Genomic DNA, 18,856 nt, shown 5'->3' with positions numbered 1-18,856 from the left:
CTTAAAACTACACTGATGCAGTGTAATACGTTGATTTAATTTAACATGTAATAGTGCCTGCAGTGTGTGTCCACACTAGGAGTCTTTCACATGATTGGCTCCTGACGTTCACAAGAGGACGTTATGCAGTCTCTGCTGTGATCTGTCACTCTTAAAGTATTCTATTTCCTGTAAATTTTCTTCCACACAAACTTTTTTACATGTTACAGGACAGAAACTTCCCCATTGTTGGTCTGGACAGAAGCATTTCGCTTCATTTCTTCCCCAGCCAATGCTTTTTTCATTTTAGTTACATTTATTCAAGTGTCAGGGTTAGCTCTAAGGAGAAAAAAAAAATAATGTGTGCCTGTAATTCCAGAAGTATACTTGCGCATGAAGCAAAACAAGGGGTTCCAGGATGCCTGCTTGAAGGCACTCTGAAGTCAAAAGTGCACTCCAAATGGAAATGCTGTGGAGACTTGGAAGCAGAGTGTCGTCCTAAAGTCTGAGAAGCATGTTACCTGTACATGCCATATAGTTGTGTACGGATTTCCCTGTTAACAGAACAACATCTCCTTATAGATTTTTTTTTTGCAGTGACCCTAGGAAAAGCTTTCCTGTTCTGGATTTTAAAGGCCACCACTACTCTGCCCTGCTCCCTAACCTTATTGTCCAGACTACGCCTCTGCCAGGAGAACAAACCAACAACCTTAATTTTGCACATTAGAACAGTTATCACTTGAGGTATATCGTATTGAATGCATGGACGCAATTAGTGCATTTCTAAAACTTTTTGCTTCTGACAGCAGAGCTTACAGGATGGCTGCATATTACCTTATCCAGTTCTGGCTGATAACCAGCCTGGACAAAAATGTTGCCTCTGTTACTTTCTGGCTACTGTAGTTCATAGCAGCTGACAAATTTCTGTGTGACAGCTTTTATCCCCTTGCACTTCATCTTTAACCGCATAAAGTGTGTAAATACAAGCTTGTACTGTAACTGTGAATAAACACACATCTTCCTTTTATCCCACAGAGATGTTTTGCACTATTGTGTTGCTAATCAATATTTCTATTAAGTATGCCACCAAAGTCTGGTTTCTTGATTTCTTCACATAATTTACAGAGTACTTATGAGCAATAGCCTGATAGCTTAGGTGGTAACAGGATCTCCTGTTTTTCAAAAGTGTTCCAAAGTGTTGCATCGTTTAACTGTGGGATGCTATTCTCAAATATGCTGTACTGTCATTGCTTTGAATGGTTTCTTAGCCTAGTCGAAGCCCAGAATCAGGACCAATGCTTTGAAACTACAACTTAAGTTTCTATATTGGTCAAAAGAAGTGACAGAAGATAAATGTTAACAGTTCACCCAGACAATTTCAAGGCACCAAAGTTCTTTAACAAATATCCAGTGCAGGTCCAAAATACCTTTATTAAATTCACTAGAGTGGATAGATTTCTACATTTATGCAGGAAAAATCAGGAAAAGGCCTCACGGTCATGGAAACAGTACAGATTTATTCAGTATATGTAAGCTAAGCTTACATGATCAGTGCAATTCAACTCATGCTTGACCTCAGATGAACATTGGTAGAGATACATAATAGTTCGTCCTTCATTTTTGAAGGCCATCTCCATCCGATTCAGATTCACCTTTTGGAGAAAAAAGAAGTGAACAGTTAAGGTTGAGTAGTTACATGTTGATGGATGCGCTGGTGACTAGCCCAGTATGAACCCAGAAGATGCAGAAACAGTGGGAGGAGGTTAGCTTATCACATATTTGAATGCTGCCACATATTAAAAACAACAAACATCTGTTTTACTGTACTGTTCTCTTTCACGCAGCAGGTTTCCATGTATAGAGTGTTGTTTCATGGGGAGAAGTAGTCAAACATGCACACACACATGCACACACACACTCTCTCTCTTTCTATCTACAGTCCGACAGTCTAACAAGTGCTGCATCTCATGATTTTACTGTTTCCAGAGCTTGGGTGTATCTCACAGAGATGTTTCAGGAAGAATGACGTTCCAAATAAACCAAACACTTTTACCTCGGAGCTTGAACACACATAGCTCTTTTTCCCCCCTCCCTTCTCAGCTGTCCCCACCCCTGGATATTAAAATCTATGTATCAAATTTATTCTAGCACTATGTGAGGAGAATGACTACGAAGATGAGGTGGGCACCGAGCCTGCAGAAGCTTTTGAAGATGGAGATACGGGTGCAGAACTAGACGATGGTATGCAGCTATGAATTTTTTAATGTACTGTCAAACGTTGGGTATGTCAAGCCTTGTCCTTTTGATACAAGCTGGTGTGGTCTAAATAGGGTCAGTAGAGGCAGAGAGGGAGCAACACGTTCTTTGGTGCAGTCTTATGTTCAAATTCATATCAACCTCAAGTGCTGTGTGCCGAAGTGGCAAATTTGTGCAAAGTCAGAGCTTGGGAGAAAGGAAAGGGGAGGGGTTAAAGTAAGGATGGGAAAGACAGGCAGCAGAGGTGGAGAAAGAGAGGCAGGCTACACATGCAAGGGGGAAAAAAGCAGCCAGTCACCAGCCAAAAGCAGATAGACACTATCTGCCCTTAGTGCTCCCCTTCCACTACACTGAATTTGGAGAGCGGGGAGGCAGGAGGAGGAAGAGAGAAAGGAGCAGGATAGGCAGAGAAGAGGATGTGCAGTTCCCCACAACCGCCACCCTGATCTCAGCGGTAGAGACCGAAGAAAGGAATCACTCTTTTGCACCTTGTACTGTGTGTATGTGTGTGTGTGTGTCTCAGATTGCTTGGAGGGTGCAACACAGATTAAAAAGGAAAGGAGGGGTGTGTGCAGTGGACCCTTGACCAAGGACTTAATCCATATTGGAACGGTGGCTGCAGGTCGAAAAGTCCATACATCGAGGGTCCATTTCCCATAGGAATGCATTGAAAACCCATTAATCCATAACCGGCCAAAGAAAAAAAATCACCCCCCACAAAAAATTAAAATAAGTACACCTTACCAGTCCGAAGCCTTCCAGGGGTCCCCTGCTGCCGCCATTGCCGCTGCCCGAGGCCTCCGAGGGCTTCTCCGCCGCTGCTGGAGGCCTCTCGGAGGTCCCTGGCCCCTGTCGACGCAGGCTTTCCCAGGGTGGACCGGTCCTACCAGGGGAGGGCTTCCCTGGCAAGCCCAGTCTATCCTGAGAAAGCCGGCGGCGACAGCCAACCTCCGAGATGCCTCCCATGGCAGCAAAGAAGCCCTGGTAGGCTTCCGGAGGTCCCTCTCACTGCCGATCATGCCTCTGGAGAAGCTTCGGAGGCATGATCGGCAGCGAGGGGGACCTCCAGAGGCCTTCCAGGGCTTCTCCGCCACCAAGGGAGGCATCTCGGTGGTGGGGGGACCTCCAAGATGCCTCCCATGATGGCAGAGAAACCCTGGGAGGCATCCGGAGGCACAATCAGCGGCCTACGGACCAGGAGGAGTCATGGAAAGCGCCAAATTTGAATTTGGCGCTTTCCCCGCCTCTCCCGGTCTGTAGGTCGATTCTCCAGACACAAATTGATGGGAAATTTTGTGGCCGGAGAAGTCCGTACAGTACCTCGAAAAGTTCACAAGTGGAGCTGCGCGTAAGTTGAGGGTCCACTGTATCTGAACAAGAGACCTCCTCAGCAGGATCTCTGTGTCCATGTAAAAATAAGAAGGACTCTTAACATTCTGCTGTAGATCCATGCATATCTTGCCATTCGTACTTTGCCTTCCAGCCCTGCTTGCCTTTCCCACCTCTCTTTTGCATGCAATAGGCAAACCCCCATGAAAAGTGTATTTCTTTGCTTTCTTAAACCACAGGGCATTTGTTAAGCTGCAGGCATGGGCAACCCCCAGACACACTTGCAGGACCAATGCCCATCTGGACATGCCCATTGTTGCAACAATACAAAAAGATATCTTGAGGAAGCAGAGAGGGGAAGTGTACTGTACACGGCCTAAGCAAACCCATAACAAAAGAGCCCAGTGTGGCATATGCTCCTTTAATTTTTAGAGGGGTGGGGGTGGAAGTATTGCAAGGTAATTAATTTGTCAGTTTAATAGCCCTGCTAAATTAAAACATGAAAAGACTTCCCATGTGGGCAGCAAGTTTCTTCTTACTGATCAATATTGATTTCTAGTTAGCCCTGTTTTAGATGACAGCACAGAAATCATGAGCAGTAGGAGATCAGACATGTAAGTGAACAATAGGAGGTCACCATGTAAGTGTGTCAGGTCCATGGCTGGTGAGAGTTTTGGGGCAGCGTGGGGAGCCACCTCAGTGCTTGGCCATCAATGCAGCTACTAACATTCTCTTCACATCTCTGCCTTGACACTGGACTGGCACCTTAGTGGGACATAGCTGTCAATTGGCACCTAAGGTCCTTTTTTTAAATTTGCTTCCTATCACACAAATCCCTGGGGATTAGATGACATCCCATCTGATGCAGAAGCCGAGTGCCGCCTCCAAGAAGCAACCGAAGAGCTGCAGCTAAGAGTCTCTGAAGACAAGGAAGAGGAGGCACAGACAGCTCCTCCTAGCATTGAAAGACCAGAAGGTACTAAAAAATATCACCCACACTTGGTGGACAGAGGTTGAAAACCTGTTTCTTAGCATCTTAACTAGCAGCTAGAATTTGCTCATAGAATTAGTAGGGATTAAGTCAGCTTCTCTGCAAGTTCCACTGATTCAGTGCACCTACTCTTGTTCTGAATTACTATGCTTCTGGGCAACATGATTTCAGCCAGAAAGTCTCAATGCAGTTTGGAGCAGTCTGCATGGTAGGTTGGTGTCTAGTGATAATGTTCCTATCATCATTATAGTAGGACCATAGTGTCTGTGGGAGATTGGTCCCAAGCCTCTTTCCCCCCCACCCTTGCATCCTTGCTGAAAAACAGGAAAATATCAAACACTGTGCATTGTATTGTCTCTGGCTCCCTCCAGGGAGTGTGTAAATACACACTGGAAATATATTTCTCAAGGCTTTTATTTAGCATGAATCAGCAGATATTGAGCCTGCAGATATTGGGGGGGGGGTGGGTCTTACTGTATTTGCATAAATATGTGGACTTTTTATCATCGAACATTTGCTTGTCAGGAATTGCAGATGGTTACCTTGAAGGATGTGGAAGATGTCAGAGTTTCTTGCCTGGCAGAATAAAATTCTAGACTGCCTTTGTAATTTTAGCCTCATTTGCCCCAGGATAATCTAAGATGTATCTTCCTGAGAGTACTTCCCACTGAACTCATCTAATGAATAGCATCCATTAAATTAACATAATACTACAACTGGGAAGAATGGCAACACTAAGTATTAAATTGACAGTCCAGACAAGAACAAGGAGCAGGTGCATTGTGTAGCTTTAAGATGGCAGTAACCTTGTTTTTTGGTTCTCCTTCAGATCCCTGTGAGCCTTGTATTACAGTGGAGTCACCCTATGAGAAGACTGTCACTCTTTCTCCCACTGAAGACCACAAGGAAGAAGAAAAAGAGGTAAATATATTCTTATTGTTCTTAATTTTTCATTTTTCTGCTTTTGTTCACTAACTCTCAATGGAAAGATGCATGATTCTTTGAACATTTTTGATAGACAGCAGCTTATCTTGGCGAAACAGGACTTCCAGACAATTAGTTTGGAACCTCGTTGTGTAAAAACAGTTCTGCAAACTCTGTTGTTCTTGAAATCATGGGAGTAGGGTAGGCAACCCTTGCAGTCTTTCAGGCCTGCTTTTGCAGCAGTGGCTGAATTTCAACCACACCATGGGATTTTGGCAGTGACCATTGTAAAGAACAAGAACCTCTCTTTAAAGCAGTCTGCGTGGGGAGTACCCAGCTTATTTTTCAAGTCAAAACATTCTGAGATGCTCTCATATGCATTTGGGATCAAAGCATACCATTTATGTATTTAAAATTAAATTCCAAGTTATCTATCACTTCATAAATCTAGCGCTGAAATTAGCTTGGGCCAGACATGCCAAGTCACCGAAAGCACCAGCAGAAATGATAGATGCATCATACTTGACTCATCCTAAAGCAAAGGACTGATTCGCTTAATACTTGCTAGGTAATAACATTATAGGAATCTCCCTCATAATAGAACCATGACATGCAGCTTCTAGAAAAGAGTCCTTATTACTTGTGAATGTACTGCAAAGACAGTACATTTTCCAGTAGACCCATTCCTGTAAATGGGTCTACAGGAAACTGTAAGAGAAAACAAGCTATTTTCCCTCTTCTCTCAGAATGTAGTCAATTATATTATTATTTGACCAAAAAAAAAAAAACCCAGGAAAGATGGATTCTGTTCTATAAGCCAGTTCTCTTTTTCCTGTCTGTGCTTTGACATCATGAGTGTGAGAGAAGACAGATGTTATGCTTTTTTAAAATACTAAGGGTCAGGCACAGGGCCTCCACATATAGCTGGTAAAATTACGAAGTAGAATAAAAGTCCTTGGGTATCTGGATAGCATTGTAAAGACTCAAAGAGAAAAACATGGCTGCTCCTCAGAAAGGCAGGAAAAGGGAAATTACAATGTTTTCATGTAGTGTAGTGTTTCTCAACCTTGGGTAACCCAAGTGTTCTTGGACTGCAGTTCATGAAAGCCTTCACCACCAGCTATGCTGGCGAGGGTTTCTGGGAGTTGCAGTCCACGGGTTACCCAAGGTTGGGAACCACGGACATAGTGGAACAGCTTTTGTCCCAAAATAAAAATTATCTGCATAGCTGTTCAGAATTACTTGCCAAAAATGTCTGTAGAAGTTTGAAGTATTTTCAGTACTAATCATGTAGTACACACAATTAAAAATATTTTAAACTCTATTTTTCTTCTCATTTCTGGATTTTGACTGCCTCAGTGGAGTTCTTTTAGAACAGTAGTTTTCAAACTGTATGGCCAGAGGCTGTGATTTTCTGTGGAAGCACAATAAGGATTACTTGATGAGATGATTGTAGTGGCCAGCAGGTTTTACCGAAAGACCACTTTATCAGTAATACAAAACTTCCTTTGCCAGTGAATAAGTTACAGGTGCTGTCCAGTGTGCTTTAGACAACATTCTGAGTTCAGGTGGGACAACTGGCCAGTGCCCCAACAAAATGTAGTATGCACTGTGGAAAGTGCTGGGGAACATGTGGCCCTGGTCTAATAAGTTGAAATAGAAATAGTTCCTGCAAAGGAGAAAGTTTGAAACTCATTGCTCTAAGACTTAGTGAATGGTGTTTCATTCCATTGCTGATGCTCTGTAGTTATTTTTATTTCTGCAGGACTCCAAAGAATCTCCTGCAACCATGCCCTGCCAGGAGATCTCCTCAGATACCCGCTTTTTCCCCGAGCCATTCCTTCCAGAAGAAGAGAAACAGGACAAGATTCTTGATGATCCAAAAATCAAGAGCCCACCTGCACCACTCTCTCCAGTTAGGTCTCAGCCGGTAGCCCTGCCTGAGGCCATCATGCCAACATCACCTATGAAATTGCAACCAGCAACACCCACGACACCTACATCTCCACCTGCTCTCCCTCGTCCTATTTGTTCACAGCCTTTGCCCTCGGCTGAAGCATCCATTCCCTCTCCAGGGGAGCCAGCGGTTTGTTTCCAACCGGTCCCTGCCTTAACCTCCACTCCTTTAGCCAAACTTGCCCTAAAAAGTCAAGAGGCAGAGGTGGAAAAATTGGGAAGCCCTACCACAGCAGAGGAAGCTTTGAAAAGGAATAATCTGGTGGAGGAGTTTTGGATGAAGAGTGCTGAAATCCGAAGGAGTTTGGGCCTCAGCCCTGTCAACAGGAGCAGAGGATCAGATCCAAGCTTCACCATCTCACCTCTTGAGTCTGCTCCTCTGAAATCCTACAGCCCTGAGGGGATTCCAGAAGAGAAGGGCATCCACCTTGTAAAGCCCCAGCCAGGCCCGAGGAAGCCTGTCACCCCAAAGCTAGACAACGAGCAGTTTTCCTTACTGACGCCAAAGTCCCCATCGGAGAGGGAGTTGAAAAACTCAGGCGATGTTAAGAGGGACTTATCAAGCAGTTCTGGACTGGGTCTTCAGGGCAGTTCATCCAATATGAGGACATTGGCCAGCCAGAGTTTTAACACTTCTGATTCCACCATGCTCACTCCCCCATCCAGCCCTCCTCCTCCACCGCCTCAGAATGAAGAGCCAGCAACACTGCGAAGAAAAAGACATCAGGCAACTTGGCAGAATGAATTAGAATCCAGGCCAGCTTCTATGCAAACGCCTCATCCTGTGCCAGCAAATCCACAAATGCGCCCACACAAAGAGGCCTCTTCACAGCCTCCTAGAGAGGAGGTGAGGAAGTCTTTTGTGGAGAGCGTGGCTGAGATACCATTTGCGGATGACGTGGAGGACACTTACGACGAGAGGACAGAGGACACGAGCTTTCATGAAAAATACTACACGCCCCCCAGCAAGCCAAGGCCGGAGAAACCTTTCCACCTGCATTTGGTCAAAGAAAATGGTGGGCCTCCATCCATGGAGGGCGCAAACCCGCAAAAGAGAATCCTCCCTCAGGTCTCTGCAGAAGCTAAAGAATTAGCTGAGGAGAGGATGAGGGCCAGAGAAAAGTCTGTCAAGAGCCAGGCCTTGCGCGATGCGATGGCAAAGCAGCTCTGCAAGATGAAAGACCTGGAGGTGACGAGTGCAGCTGGAGCAGGTAAACTGCGTAAAGCGTCTACTGTCCCCTCGAAGGCCAAAGACCCCTTCTTCGAATCCCCAAGGCATTTGGCTATGAAAGCTGGCGAAGGCCCTACGCTGAAACACGAGGATGGTGGCGACAGGTTCTTCTCACCCTTTGCAGACATCGGTGGCCGTGATGGGTCAGTCACATCCTCGGAAGGTTCTGGAGGGAAGAGCAAAAAAAGGACTTCTCTCTTTTCCCCTCGTAAGAACAAAAAGGAGAAGAAGTCAAAGAATGACAGCAAGTTATCTGACAAATCAAGCAGTGCGGCCGAGGAAGCCACCAAGCCCAAATCATTGTGGAAGTCTGTATTTTCAGGTTATAAGAAAGATAAGAAGAAGAAAAATACAGAAGACAAATCCTGCCCTAGTACGCCCTCCAGCGGAGCCACAGTGGATTCTGGGAAACATAAGGCATCCCCGCTCATTAGAGCAGCAGGTATACTGTCCTCCGCTGTGTTCTGTGGTCATTCCACAACACGTGGGGAAATGCTTCCCAGTGGCTTTTATTAACAGGATATGTTCACATGGTAGAATCTGCCTGTTCATTTCCTGACCTGGGGGTGGGAGGGGGGAGACTAATATGCCACCTAGTGGGCAAATTGCTTTGCAGCAATCCTTGACATTTGGGAGGTAACTAACAGGGCAGCAATGGAGTGAGCATATGACTGACTTCCTGAGATTCATCCTCCAGCTTCCAGATAATGCCCACCATTCTTCTTGCTTTGCTGTCTGATGTTTCCTTATTATTTCAGATTTGCAACTGCGTCGACACTTAAGCTTCTCTGAAGACTCTGATCTCTCGAACGATGATGTCTTGGAACGTTCATCTCAGAGATCGAAACGAGAGGTAAAATTAAATTGGGTGGCAAATGTTGACACAACCCAGGCTTCTTCAAAGTCAAGATAGGTCCTGAAATCTTAGCAAATAAGCTGTAACTGATTTTTGATATGTCGTACTGAATTGCTTCAGTGTTAATAGGGCTGGGGGACCATGCACAAGTTAATTTCCCTATAAAAGGCAACATTTCTAACTATTACTTGTGAAGGTTCTACTGTCTTATGTTTAGTCATCCACAGCAATCTTATGCATCTTTACTTATAAATAGAGATGGACATGAACCATTGAACTTCGGTTTCCTTGCCCTGCCTCCGCTGGCACTGCCCCTGAGTGAACGCCCACCGAACCACAGATCCGCTGTGCAGTCATCAGATGAACCGGCATGAACCACCGATCTGGCAGTTCGGGCCACCCTCTACTTATAAATATAGTCCTATTCTTTTCAGTAGGCTTACCTCCGGTAAATCTGCACATTGTCATAGTCTGAGACTAGACTTTAGAGAGATGCCCAAATTCCAGCACAATGCTGAACTCCTGCAGAGATGTCATGCAAGCGTTTACCTCTAGAAATGTCATTTTCACTTTTCAGTGAGAACAGAGAAATGCATGCTCATAGGAGGGGACAGGATCAAAATCTCACTCCAGGGTTATAATTCCAAAATTATATCGTCAAAACAAAATCTCTGTGAAGACCTTTATTTTTTTCACATCATGTTATAATAGTAGCAGTGTTACTGACATGGGCCTAGAGCAGCGATGGTGAACCTATGTCACGCATGCCACAGCTGGCATGCAGAGCCCTCTCTGTGGGCACGCGAGCCATAAGTCACTGGATCGCTACCCGGCAGCCAAACCAGAGTAGGAGGCTGCAGCTGCAGTGCTAGCATGCCGACAGGTGGTGGGCCAGTATCCGGAGCAGCTGGCGCCGGTGGCAGCAGGCCGGCCGAGCTATAGGAAGTGGCAGGGTTGGGCATGACTGCAGGCGGCTCCAGATTGGGTCTCGAGGCACCTCCGTGCCCGTGATTCCCGCTTCCACCACCGGCCGCTGGTTTTTGTTTTTTGTTTTTAAGTTTGGGCACTTGGGCTCTAAAAGGTTCCCCATCACTGGCCTAGAGGTTACACTCATCCTATTGTTAATAGGACTTGCCCTTCTTGCCATTGTGAGGTGTCCTCTAAACTTGTTCTTGAAATGGCAAAATGGCAGCTCTTACTTGAGAGTTGATCCTTTTGCATTTCACTCAAAAGTTAGTAGAGGGTTTATGGGAGCAGTTTGTTGGGGGAGTTAAGCACCCCAAATAGCTACTTGAGATTATAACATTTATTTGTTTGTTTGTTTGTTTATTTGATTTTTTTTTAGCCATACAATTACCAGTGGTCTCTGAGCAGCATACGACAATATTAAAACTTTAGAAAAACATTAAAACCGTTAAAAATGCCCAATATTATAATAATACCTTATATTAAAACAGTTAATTTATCATTAATAAATCCTGCTGCTTATACGGCCAGCTAAAGGATAATATTTAATTAAAATGCTGGCTAAACAGAAAGGTCCTTGCCTGGCGCCAAAAAGCCAAAAGTGTTGGAGCCAGGCAGATCTCTATAGGGAGGGCATTCCAAAGTTAGGGGGCAACAGCCGAGAAGGCCCTATTTCAATATGCCATCCCCCTCACCTCTTTCAGGGATGGCACCTTAAGAAGGGCCTCCTGGCCTGATCTTAGAGGACGGGCAGGTGTGTATGGAAGAAGACGGTCCTTTACGTAACCAGGTCCTAAGCTTTATATGTCAAAGTAAGCACTTTGAATTGGGCCCGAGCAGCAACCGGCAGCCAGTGTAAATTTTTCAGAACCAGCATGATATGAGTCAGTGCAGCAGCACCACTTACCAGCCATGCAGCCTGATTCTGTGCCAGTTGTAGTTGCCAGACCGTCTTCAAAGGATGCCCCACGTATAGCGCATTGCAGTAGTCCAGTCTGGTTGTTACCAGTGCATGTGTGACTGTTGCCAGGCTCCATTCATCCAGGTAAGGGTGAAGTTGATATATTCTCTGCAGCTGTAAGAAGGCACCCCTGGACACCGAGTCCACCTGGGCTTCCAAGGTCAGACCCGGGTCAAGGAGCACACCCAAGCTACGGGCTCTGTCCTTTAGGGAGAGTGTGACCCCGTCTAGGGCAGGGAAATGGCCCTTTAACCTATCTGGCGGAGCACCTACCAGCAGCACTTCCGACTTGTCTGGATTGAGCCTCAGTTTAGCTCTGGGAACAGTCCTTGAAGTGGACAATGGATAGTGTTGACTCTGCAGTAAATGTGACTGTCATGTTCAGTAAATGAGTTTTTTCTCATGGTTAAGGTACTTGTTTTTACCCCTTTTGCATTGTTCCTTTTGTTTTGACCCTTTTTTTGCACACTTCTTCCATGCTTGCCTCCAGGCTTTCCCTGGCAGGTTTCATGCTGCATCAGGAATGATGAAGGATGAGGTACCTGGAATTGCTGCAAATAATGTCACAGGGAAGGGGTGGTAGTGAGGAGATGTTGGGTTCAAGATAAGTCATGACGCAGTCACTCAGATAAATCTTGAAGCAGCCCTAATGTTCGCAGAATCACATAGCATGCAGTGTTGCTTCACAGGGATGGCCTAAACAGGTAGAAGGAAAGAAAAGAAGAAGAAGAGAAATATTATCCAAAGAGCAATTGGAGAGTATTGATCTACATTTAGCTCATACCAGTACTGTATATACCAGGTCTCTCGATCCTCATTGAAGGACTGCTATTAATACAGTCTTGAGATTTGCACTGAAAATGAATATGTCCTGAAAAATAGACACAATCTGTCCTTGTGCCACTCTTTTAAGTTCCATGGTTATGTGAAGAAAAGATTCCATGGAGTAACTATTCCATTTTAGAGGTTGGGTCTAATGCTGAGTTGCTGAGAATATGGCAAAGGGGCTTTCTTGATCCAGTTAAGAGACTAGGAGCAGGCTAACACTGACATTGCTAGCAAAGGGGAGACAGTGAGCGCCGTGGAGTAGGATCATGTAATTGCATGTGATTGCAACCTGTATCCATACTATTGATCAAAACAGAGAGAGTCCGCTCTTTGGTGCACCCCCCCAGTGTAATGTTTTCCATGCTGGTGAGCTGTGAGGACCAAAATATTAGAGCAGTGTGGGATTTTCTAACCAAATGCCACATCTGATGTTGGAGATTTTGTTTTGTTTGTCTTGAACTCGTCTTGAGTTGGTCTGTTGCATGACTAATCTTGAACTGCTTATAGACCGAAATCCAGCTGCTAGTTTTGTTCTTGCTGAAATACCATTTCCCTCCTCCCAAGGATTGCCCCACTTGGTGTGACATAATAACATTGTGATTATTAGCATTAGTTTTGTGCTATGTGTAACAAGAGAAACTGCTTCTAAATAAGCATTGGTGCCAATTTTCCATAAGATGTGTGTTCCTAGAGGCTGTTGTCTTTGTGCAAAGGTGCTGCTATTGAGCAGTCTCTTAAATGACTTGGTAGTCACTTACTCATAGATGTGTTTCCTTCTGTGGCAGCTTGTCAAATACAGTACTGAGGTCTTGTTTAAACTCTGAAGCTTTTCCTCATTTTTCCATTCATGAATATGTGCTTGTTTCAGGCAAGTCTTATGTAGTGCAAAGGTACTGAAGGGCAGGTATTATAACCAAGGTTCTATGTGTATCTTGTGTGATTATGTAATTGAAAAAAAGAAGGATGTTGGATATAGCATTCAGTATTCTGGTAAATCCTATATTTCATTTTATTAAATGAAATTTCTAGCCCATAAAGCATCACAAATAAGTAACTCATTGTGAAGGATGGCTTGTATGGTTATAGCCAGGATTTCAGTGCTTACTCCCTTGCCCCAAATGACTACCAAAAATTACACGGTAATTATACAATTTTTTTTAATGTGGCAGACTTATTCCGTAACAGTACTTTCCACTTGTGTGATAGTGAAACTGGTTGGGTGGGAGCTACTCCAAATGCCTCTATACAGCCCCTGAACTATACAGTTCATTCAAGTGGAAGATCAGAGATGGGTTTTCGGAAAGATGTTGTCAGGATGAGAAATTGAATGTATGCAATCATTCTTAGGACATTGAAGTTCTTTCTCTGTGTGTGTGTGTGTGTGTGTGTGTATGTCCATGTCCATGGGTACATGCACACACACACACACACACACACACACACACACACACACACACACACACACACACACACGTGTGTGTGTATCAAAGTGTAGCACCTTTGAGTGAGAAATGTAAAGTTACCACCAGCTCATTTGTCCAGCGTGGAACACAGGCAGCTGGAAACTGGGAGTTTCTCTCAGATATTTTCTTGTGTTCTCTGGACAGGCCCCGTTGCTGCAGACCTTAGTTCTGAGTTGTGGCCCTACCAGGGATGTTGCCAAATCTTTGTGTCCGAGTCTGAGTCTTTGGTATCAACTCTGAAGCCCCAAGTTCAAGTCCCTATTAAAAACAAGCATTTTCCCCCAGAATAAAGGGAGGGATGGGTGAGTTCGGAGTTTTTTTTTTAAAAAAAAAAACACACACACCCAAGTTGAGTCTTACCTCCTGATACTGAACAGAGCCCAGCAGTGATGTATACTAGTGCAACATGTTTGATAGTTTGTCTGGGGGGGGGGACAAGTGGTGGGATTCTCACACACCTGGCAGGCCACAATACATGTCTTACGGATTATATTGTCCTTGGTGCGTCAGAAGATGTGCAGGCTTGGTGTAATGTTTGGCCTTACGTACCTTTGCACACATGTGAAATTTAGAATGATTATGATTAGGGAAATTGTCTGCTAAAATTTCCAAGGCAGTCCACTCTCTGGACTGTAATTTGCACAAAGAAACTTCAAGAAACCAGCATTTTCATTGTTTTAATACACAAGCTTCCACTGTATGTTTTCAGATCCCAAAGGATTTGTTCCCTCTGTAGTTTTATGTTGCATTTCAAGCAGTTTTTTGTTTATTACTGTACATCTTGTTTTCCATGTTTTAACATTGAACTGATTTTGCTCCATGTTGTTTGTTTTCTATTTTTGTTTTTGCCTTTGCTATTCCTCTCCTCCCCCTTTTAAAGTCGATTTATGTACCACACGCCTTGGCATTCAAGAGATCATACGCATCAAAGGTAGTGTCTCCATTCTCATTGACTGGTCATGGTTGCATGCATTGTAGTCTCTGTCTCTTTCTCCTGCTTTCATTTATACTAATGTGATTCCTGACAGTGCATGCATGAAGTGGTTAACAAATAAGGAGAACAGATCATCTTCAAGGCACAAATCTATGCGTCTACCTGAAATGCATGCAAAATTTATGCAAAATTTGCTTCAAAGGTCCAGCAGAGAGAAATATTGATCTTTTCCAAAAAAAAAATTAAAGAATTATGTAGAATATTTTGATAGATAGCTTGGATATTCACACTGCAGTTGCAAGACATAGGGTGTAATTACTAGTTACTTTGTTCTGTGTACTCTCACTACATATTGAGACTCTCAATTCCTCCTTTCTTGGAGGAATTGAGAGTGACTTCATGTCTCACAACAGCCTGTGACAAAGTGGCTGGCCTGAAGTCAGTCAGTCAGTAAAATGAACGGCAAACTGAACATCAGTTTCTTACTTTACCATATATATCACACAGTAGTCTCAGTCATTGAAATCCACTGATAAATATTTGCTGTCCACTGTATGTGTCACTGTAAAAATATATAAACATACAGTATTTTGGGAATATTAAATGGATTTGCTTTGGAAAACAACAACTGTGCAAATAACTCATTAACAGAACATCCCTTCTTAATAACAATTTGTCCCATTTCAGAAAGCGCATTCTGTTTTAAAGATGCTCTTTCCACTCAGGACACATCTGGATCAGCTTTCAACAGGTTTAATAATAGTTCCCACTCACTCTTAATGGTCTGAGAGGTCTAGGAATCCCAACAGAATCCTTGCAAAATTGCAGTCCCCAAGAAACTTGGAGGGGTGCCGTGGGCAATCTTGTTGTGATGCCTCTTCTTGTAGAGTTGCTTTTTGTTTCTGTGTCTTGAATGTGAAGATCCATACACTTATCTAAGTATATGTTTCACAGTGTGAGAGTCAAGAGTCATTCTAATACCATTTTTTGGTATAGTTTGTCTGCTTCCAAATGTTCTTTGGGCCGGATTTTTTGTTGGCAAAGAGGGACACATTTTACAGGTATTCTAGTGTTATGAAATGCCTGCCTTCTGACAGAAGTGTAGGTCTTGAGGTATAAAAGTCTATCATGAGAAATTGTGGTTTGGTAGAAATTTGGCAAATCTTGAACAGAAGAGCAAAACAGGTAATCTTTTGGTTTGTTTTTCTTGTAGCAAAATTGCCGTTGTATGTTCTCTGATCAAATACTGACTGGAACCCATTCACAAAGCTGATGTGAAGGATATGGTCATAAAAGAATGCTAAAATTAGTTTCTGCTCCATGAGATGGATCTTTTTAGTAGGAATAAATCCGGTGATAACTGCAAAATTATTCCTTCCCTCAAATCTGTTCAAGGTTTCAGTCATGCTGGTGTAACTCAATTGGTTTTTAAAATGGTATGTTAATCATGGGGCATGCTTTTCAATGATTTTGAACTGCTTGTGTTAGTGGAGGGTTGCTCCATGTTGTAAAGAGAGGGCAAGGTATGTTGTCACACCACACAGATACACATCTATTTTCAACATGGACATGTGAATTCCTGCGCTCCAAAAGCAACGATGCAACATATATCTATCTTGGAGTAAGTTCTCTACTTTACCCATTCTGGCAAGTTGTTTAAAAGACACTGAAGCATGTGTCCAGAAAGTTGTAAAGTGACTTGTAGCCCATTAGGCTCGTTCACATCGCAAAATTAGAGCCAAGCTGTATGATTAGCAGGTCTGTGCTGATTCATCTGCTGCTGGACTGCACAATTTAAAACTAATGTTAGCTTGATATGATGTTTTTTGTTTCCCCAAATTTCTGGGAATGTCTGCATGTCAACACAAATGTTGTAGCATAATCTTCTCCTTAGCATTTTAGTGAAAATGTTGACTCTTTTTTTAATATAGGGGAAAATTCAAATAGTTATTTTCCTCATCTGGGGATTTTAGTTCTGCTGCTATTAAATCATATGGTCCTGCAGATTTCTTTTCATCTCTCTCCTTGTGTTGAGTGGATCAAGTATGCAGATAAGAGTTGAGTTGCAAGCTGGACCTATAGCTGCACAAACAGATAGCCTTACCATATGCCATCCTCTGCACAGAAACCCTCAGCCCACTTCATAATGAGATTTGATCATGATTATATCTCTTCATTGCCAAATCTAGATGAATATGTGATTTTGTCTTTAGCAAAGAAGTTAATGAAATCAGAGGAAATTCCTATGTTTAGGTCAAGACCCAAAAGGCCTTGAGAAGAATATAACTGTGACTTGAAGCACTATGTAAAATCACTGCTTTGCATCTGATTCACGCCTTTTCCTTCACCTCTTAGTCTTCCACCATGGCCCACCTGCTGCACTGTTAGCACCCAGGTTGATGGACATCTTGCTTGCTTAGCAGGAACCCCAGCAAGTGTAGCACAATGCAGTAGGAAAGATGGATCATTGGGGTCCCATGAAATGGGACTGGTGGTTTTTGTAAGAAGCTAAATTTTATTCTCTTTCTTGTCACTATAGAAAGCGTACACAGAGGATGAGCTCAATGCCAAACTGACCAAGCGGGTGCAGAAAGCTGCTCGCCGTCAAGCCAAGCAGGAGGAGCTGAAGAGGCTACATAGGGCCCAGGTACAATCAGAAAAAAACTTCCCTCCCTTCTTCACTTGTGGAAGGAAAAAAGCCATTCTATCCCCATATATCTGTAGTGTGCATTAGAAAGGCATACACGGCTCTAATCAACATTTACTTGGCAAAAGTAGGGTATAATTGTGTTCAGGCTGCTAAGATTGCTACTCTTGTAGAAGGTCTGAACAGAGATCCTATGGGAGGCATAGAAACATGTCTGTTGGCCTTGTAATGATCCTGCAGAGCCCAAGTGCCGAGTGGCAGAAGTGGAACTGTCAGTGTGTATATGGCACTTCACGAAGTAGCACATGCCAAAAAACAGGTCCCAGTCCTGATGTACTTCCAGACTGGAATTTTGACAGTAGGAGATGGCAAAGTGAAGGGAAAAAGCTGTAGAAACTAGGGCAACAGGAGGAATAAACCCAAATTATGTTGTGCAAATATAGACCTACAATTAGCGGGGTGATGATAGAGCAAAGTGGGATTTCAAGAGGAATTTAAAGTACTTGAAATTTTAGTAGTAGGATGAGAAAATGAGGAATTAATTCTCATACATAGACTCTATAAAAACATGCAGAAGGCTTCACTTACAATTGCAGGGGTGTACTGGGCGATACACTGCACAATGGGCCCCACCAATTCAAAAAGCAATGCCCTGTTTCTTCTTCGTGGTCTCTGTGAATACACACTATAGGGTTTAATCTGCACTTGCGCAGAGGTTTCTGGAATATTCTAGGGCTTCATGACACGTTCACCAGGACCACCCCCCTAGTGCACGTGGTCCGCCTGTCCTGGCGATTGCCTCAGTTCCTTTTACCGAGGTTTCTTCCCTCGACAAGCTCTCTGTTTACCTTCATCTTCTCTTCTACTTTTAAAGAATAGATAGGAGGAAATTAGTGAGAGACTTAAGATCTATATCCCTCCTCAACTGCCCCCTTCCTTTCCCTTCCTCTCCCCCCTTTTTTTCACCGTTTTATGGCCCCTACTGGGCTGTTCAAACGGTGCACATCGTGCCCTAACAAGGTCGCTCTCTCAGACGGACACGATTCTTGCCTTTTCTGCTTGGGAGAATCTCATCAACCTGCCTGGTGCCAATTCTATAAAAATCTTACAAAGCAAACTCATACATTCAGACAACAACATCTCATGTCCTTTCTCTGGGAACGCTTCCTGTGCCAACTATGGAGACTACACAGCCTTCCCAAGCTCGATCTGCTTCACCTGATGTTCCTACAACTTTTCTGACACCAAAATCGAAACCTAAGTCTAAATCGGTCTCAAAGTCAAAGTCTGCTACATCAACATCAAAGTCGACACCAATACCGAAGCTTCCCTCAGCATCAGAGCACTCTAAGCCCAAAAAATCAAAGAAACCTTCTACCGAGGTCCAATCTCCTAGACAGATACCCTCTACACATGGAACTGATAAATCTACGCCTTCAATCCCGCTTCACAATCAATAGACTGTCTGCCTTGACTCTATTTCCATGAATGATGACAACTGTTAGCCACCACCATCAGGCCAACCACCTTAACCT

At 43.7% G+C, this 18,856-nt stretch overlaps 1 protein-coding gene across 31 annotated transcripts in view; it reads left to right on the top strand.

Moving 5' to 3' along the window:
* Window positions 1-18,856, top strand: part of MICAL3 (microtubule associated monooxygenase, calponin and LIM domain containing 3) — a 267,041-nt gene that overhangs the window by 214,203 nt on the left and 33,982 nt on the right. For 25 of the 31 annotated variants that reach the window (XR_013536784.1, XR_013536782.1, XR_013536783.1 and 22 more), the window contains 7 exons: window positions 2,128-2,220; window positions 4,412-4,540; window positions 5,385-5,476; window positions 7,245-9,108; window positions 9,425-9,519; window positions 14,621-14,671; window positions 17,214-17,321. Coding sequence is in view for 27 of the 31 variants with exons in the window: in XM_078376343.1 (XP_078232469.1) it covers window positions 2,128-2,220; window positions 4,412-4,540; window positions 5,385-5,476; window positions 7,245-9,108; window positions 9,425-9,519; window positions 14,621-14,671; window positions 17,214-17,321 (2,432 nt within the window). In the remaining 4 variants the exon portion in view is untranslated. The remainder of the gene's footprint in view (window positions 1-2,127; window positions 2,221-4,411; window positions 4,541-5,384; window positions 5,477-7,244; window positions 9,109-9,424; window positions 9,520-14,620; window positions 14,672-17,213; window positions 17,322-18,856) is intronic. The other 6 variants (XR_013536785.1, XM_078376354.1, XM_078376358.1 and 3 more) reach the window with 1 other exon arrangement.

This window comes from Pogona vitticeps, chromosome 5 (assembly GCF_051106095.1).
Source record: "Pogona vitticeps strain Pit_001003342236 chromosome 5, PviZW2.1, whole genome shotgun sequence".
In the NCBI taxonomy this organism is placed as follows: domain Eukaryota; kingdom Metazoa; phylum Chordata; class Lepidosauria; order Squamata; family Agamidae; genus Pogona; species Pogona vitticeps.
The sequence above is the reverse complement of the archived record's forward strand: the minus strand, read 5'-3'. Positions and strand labels throughout refer to the sequence as shown.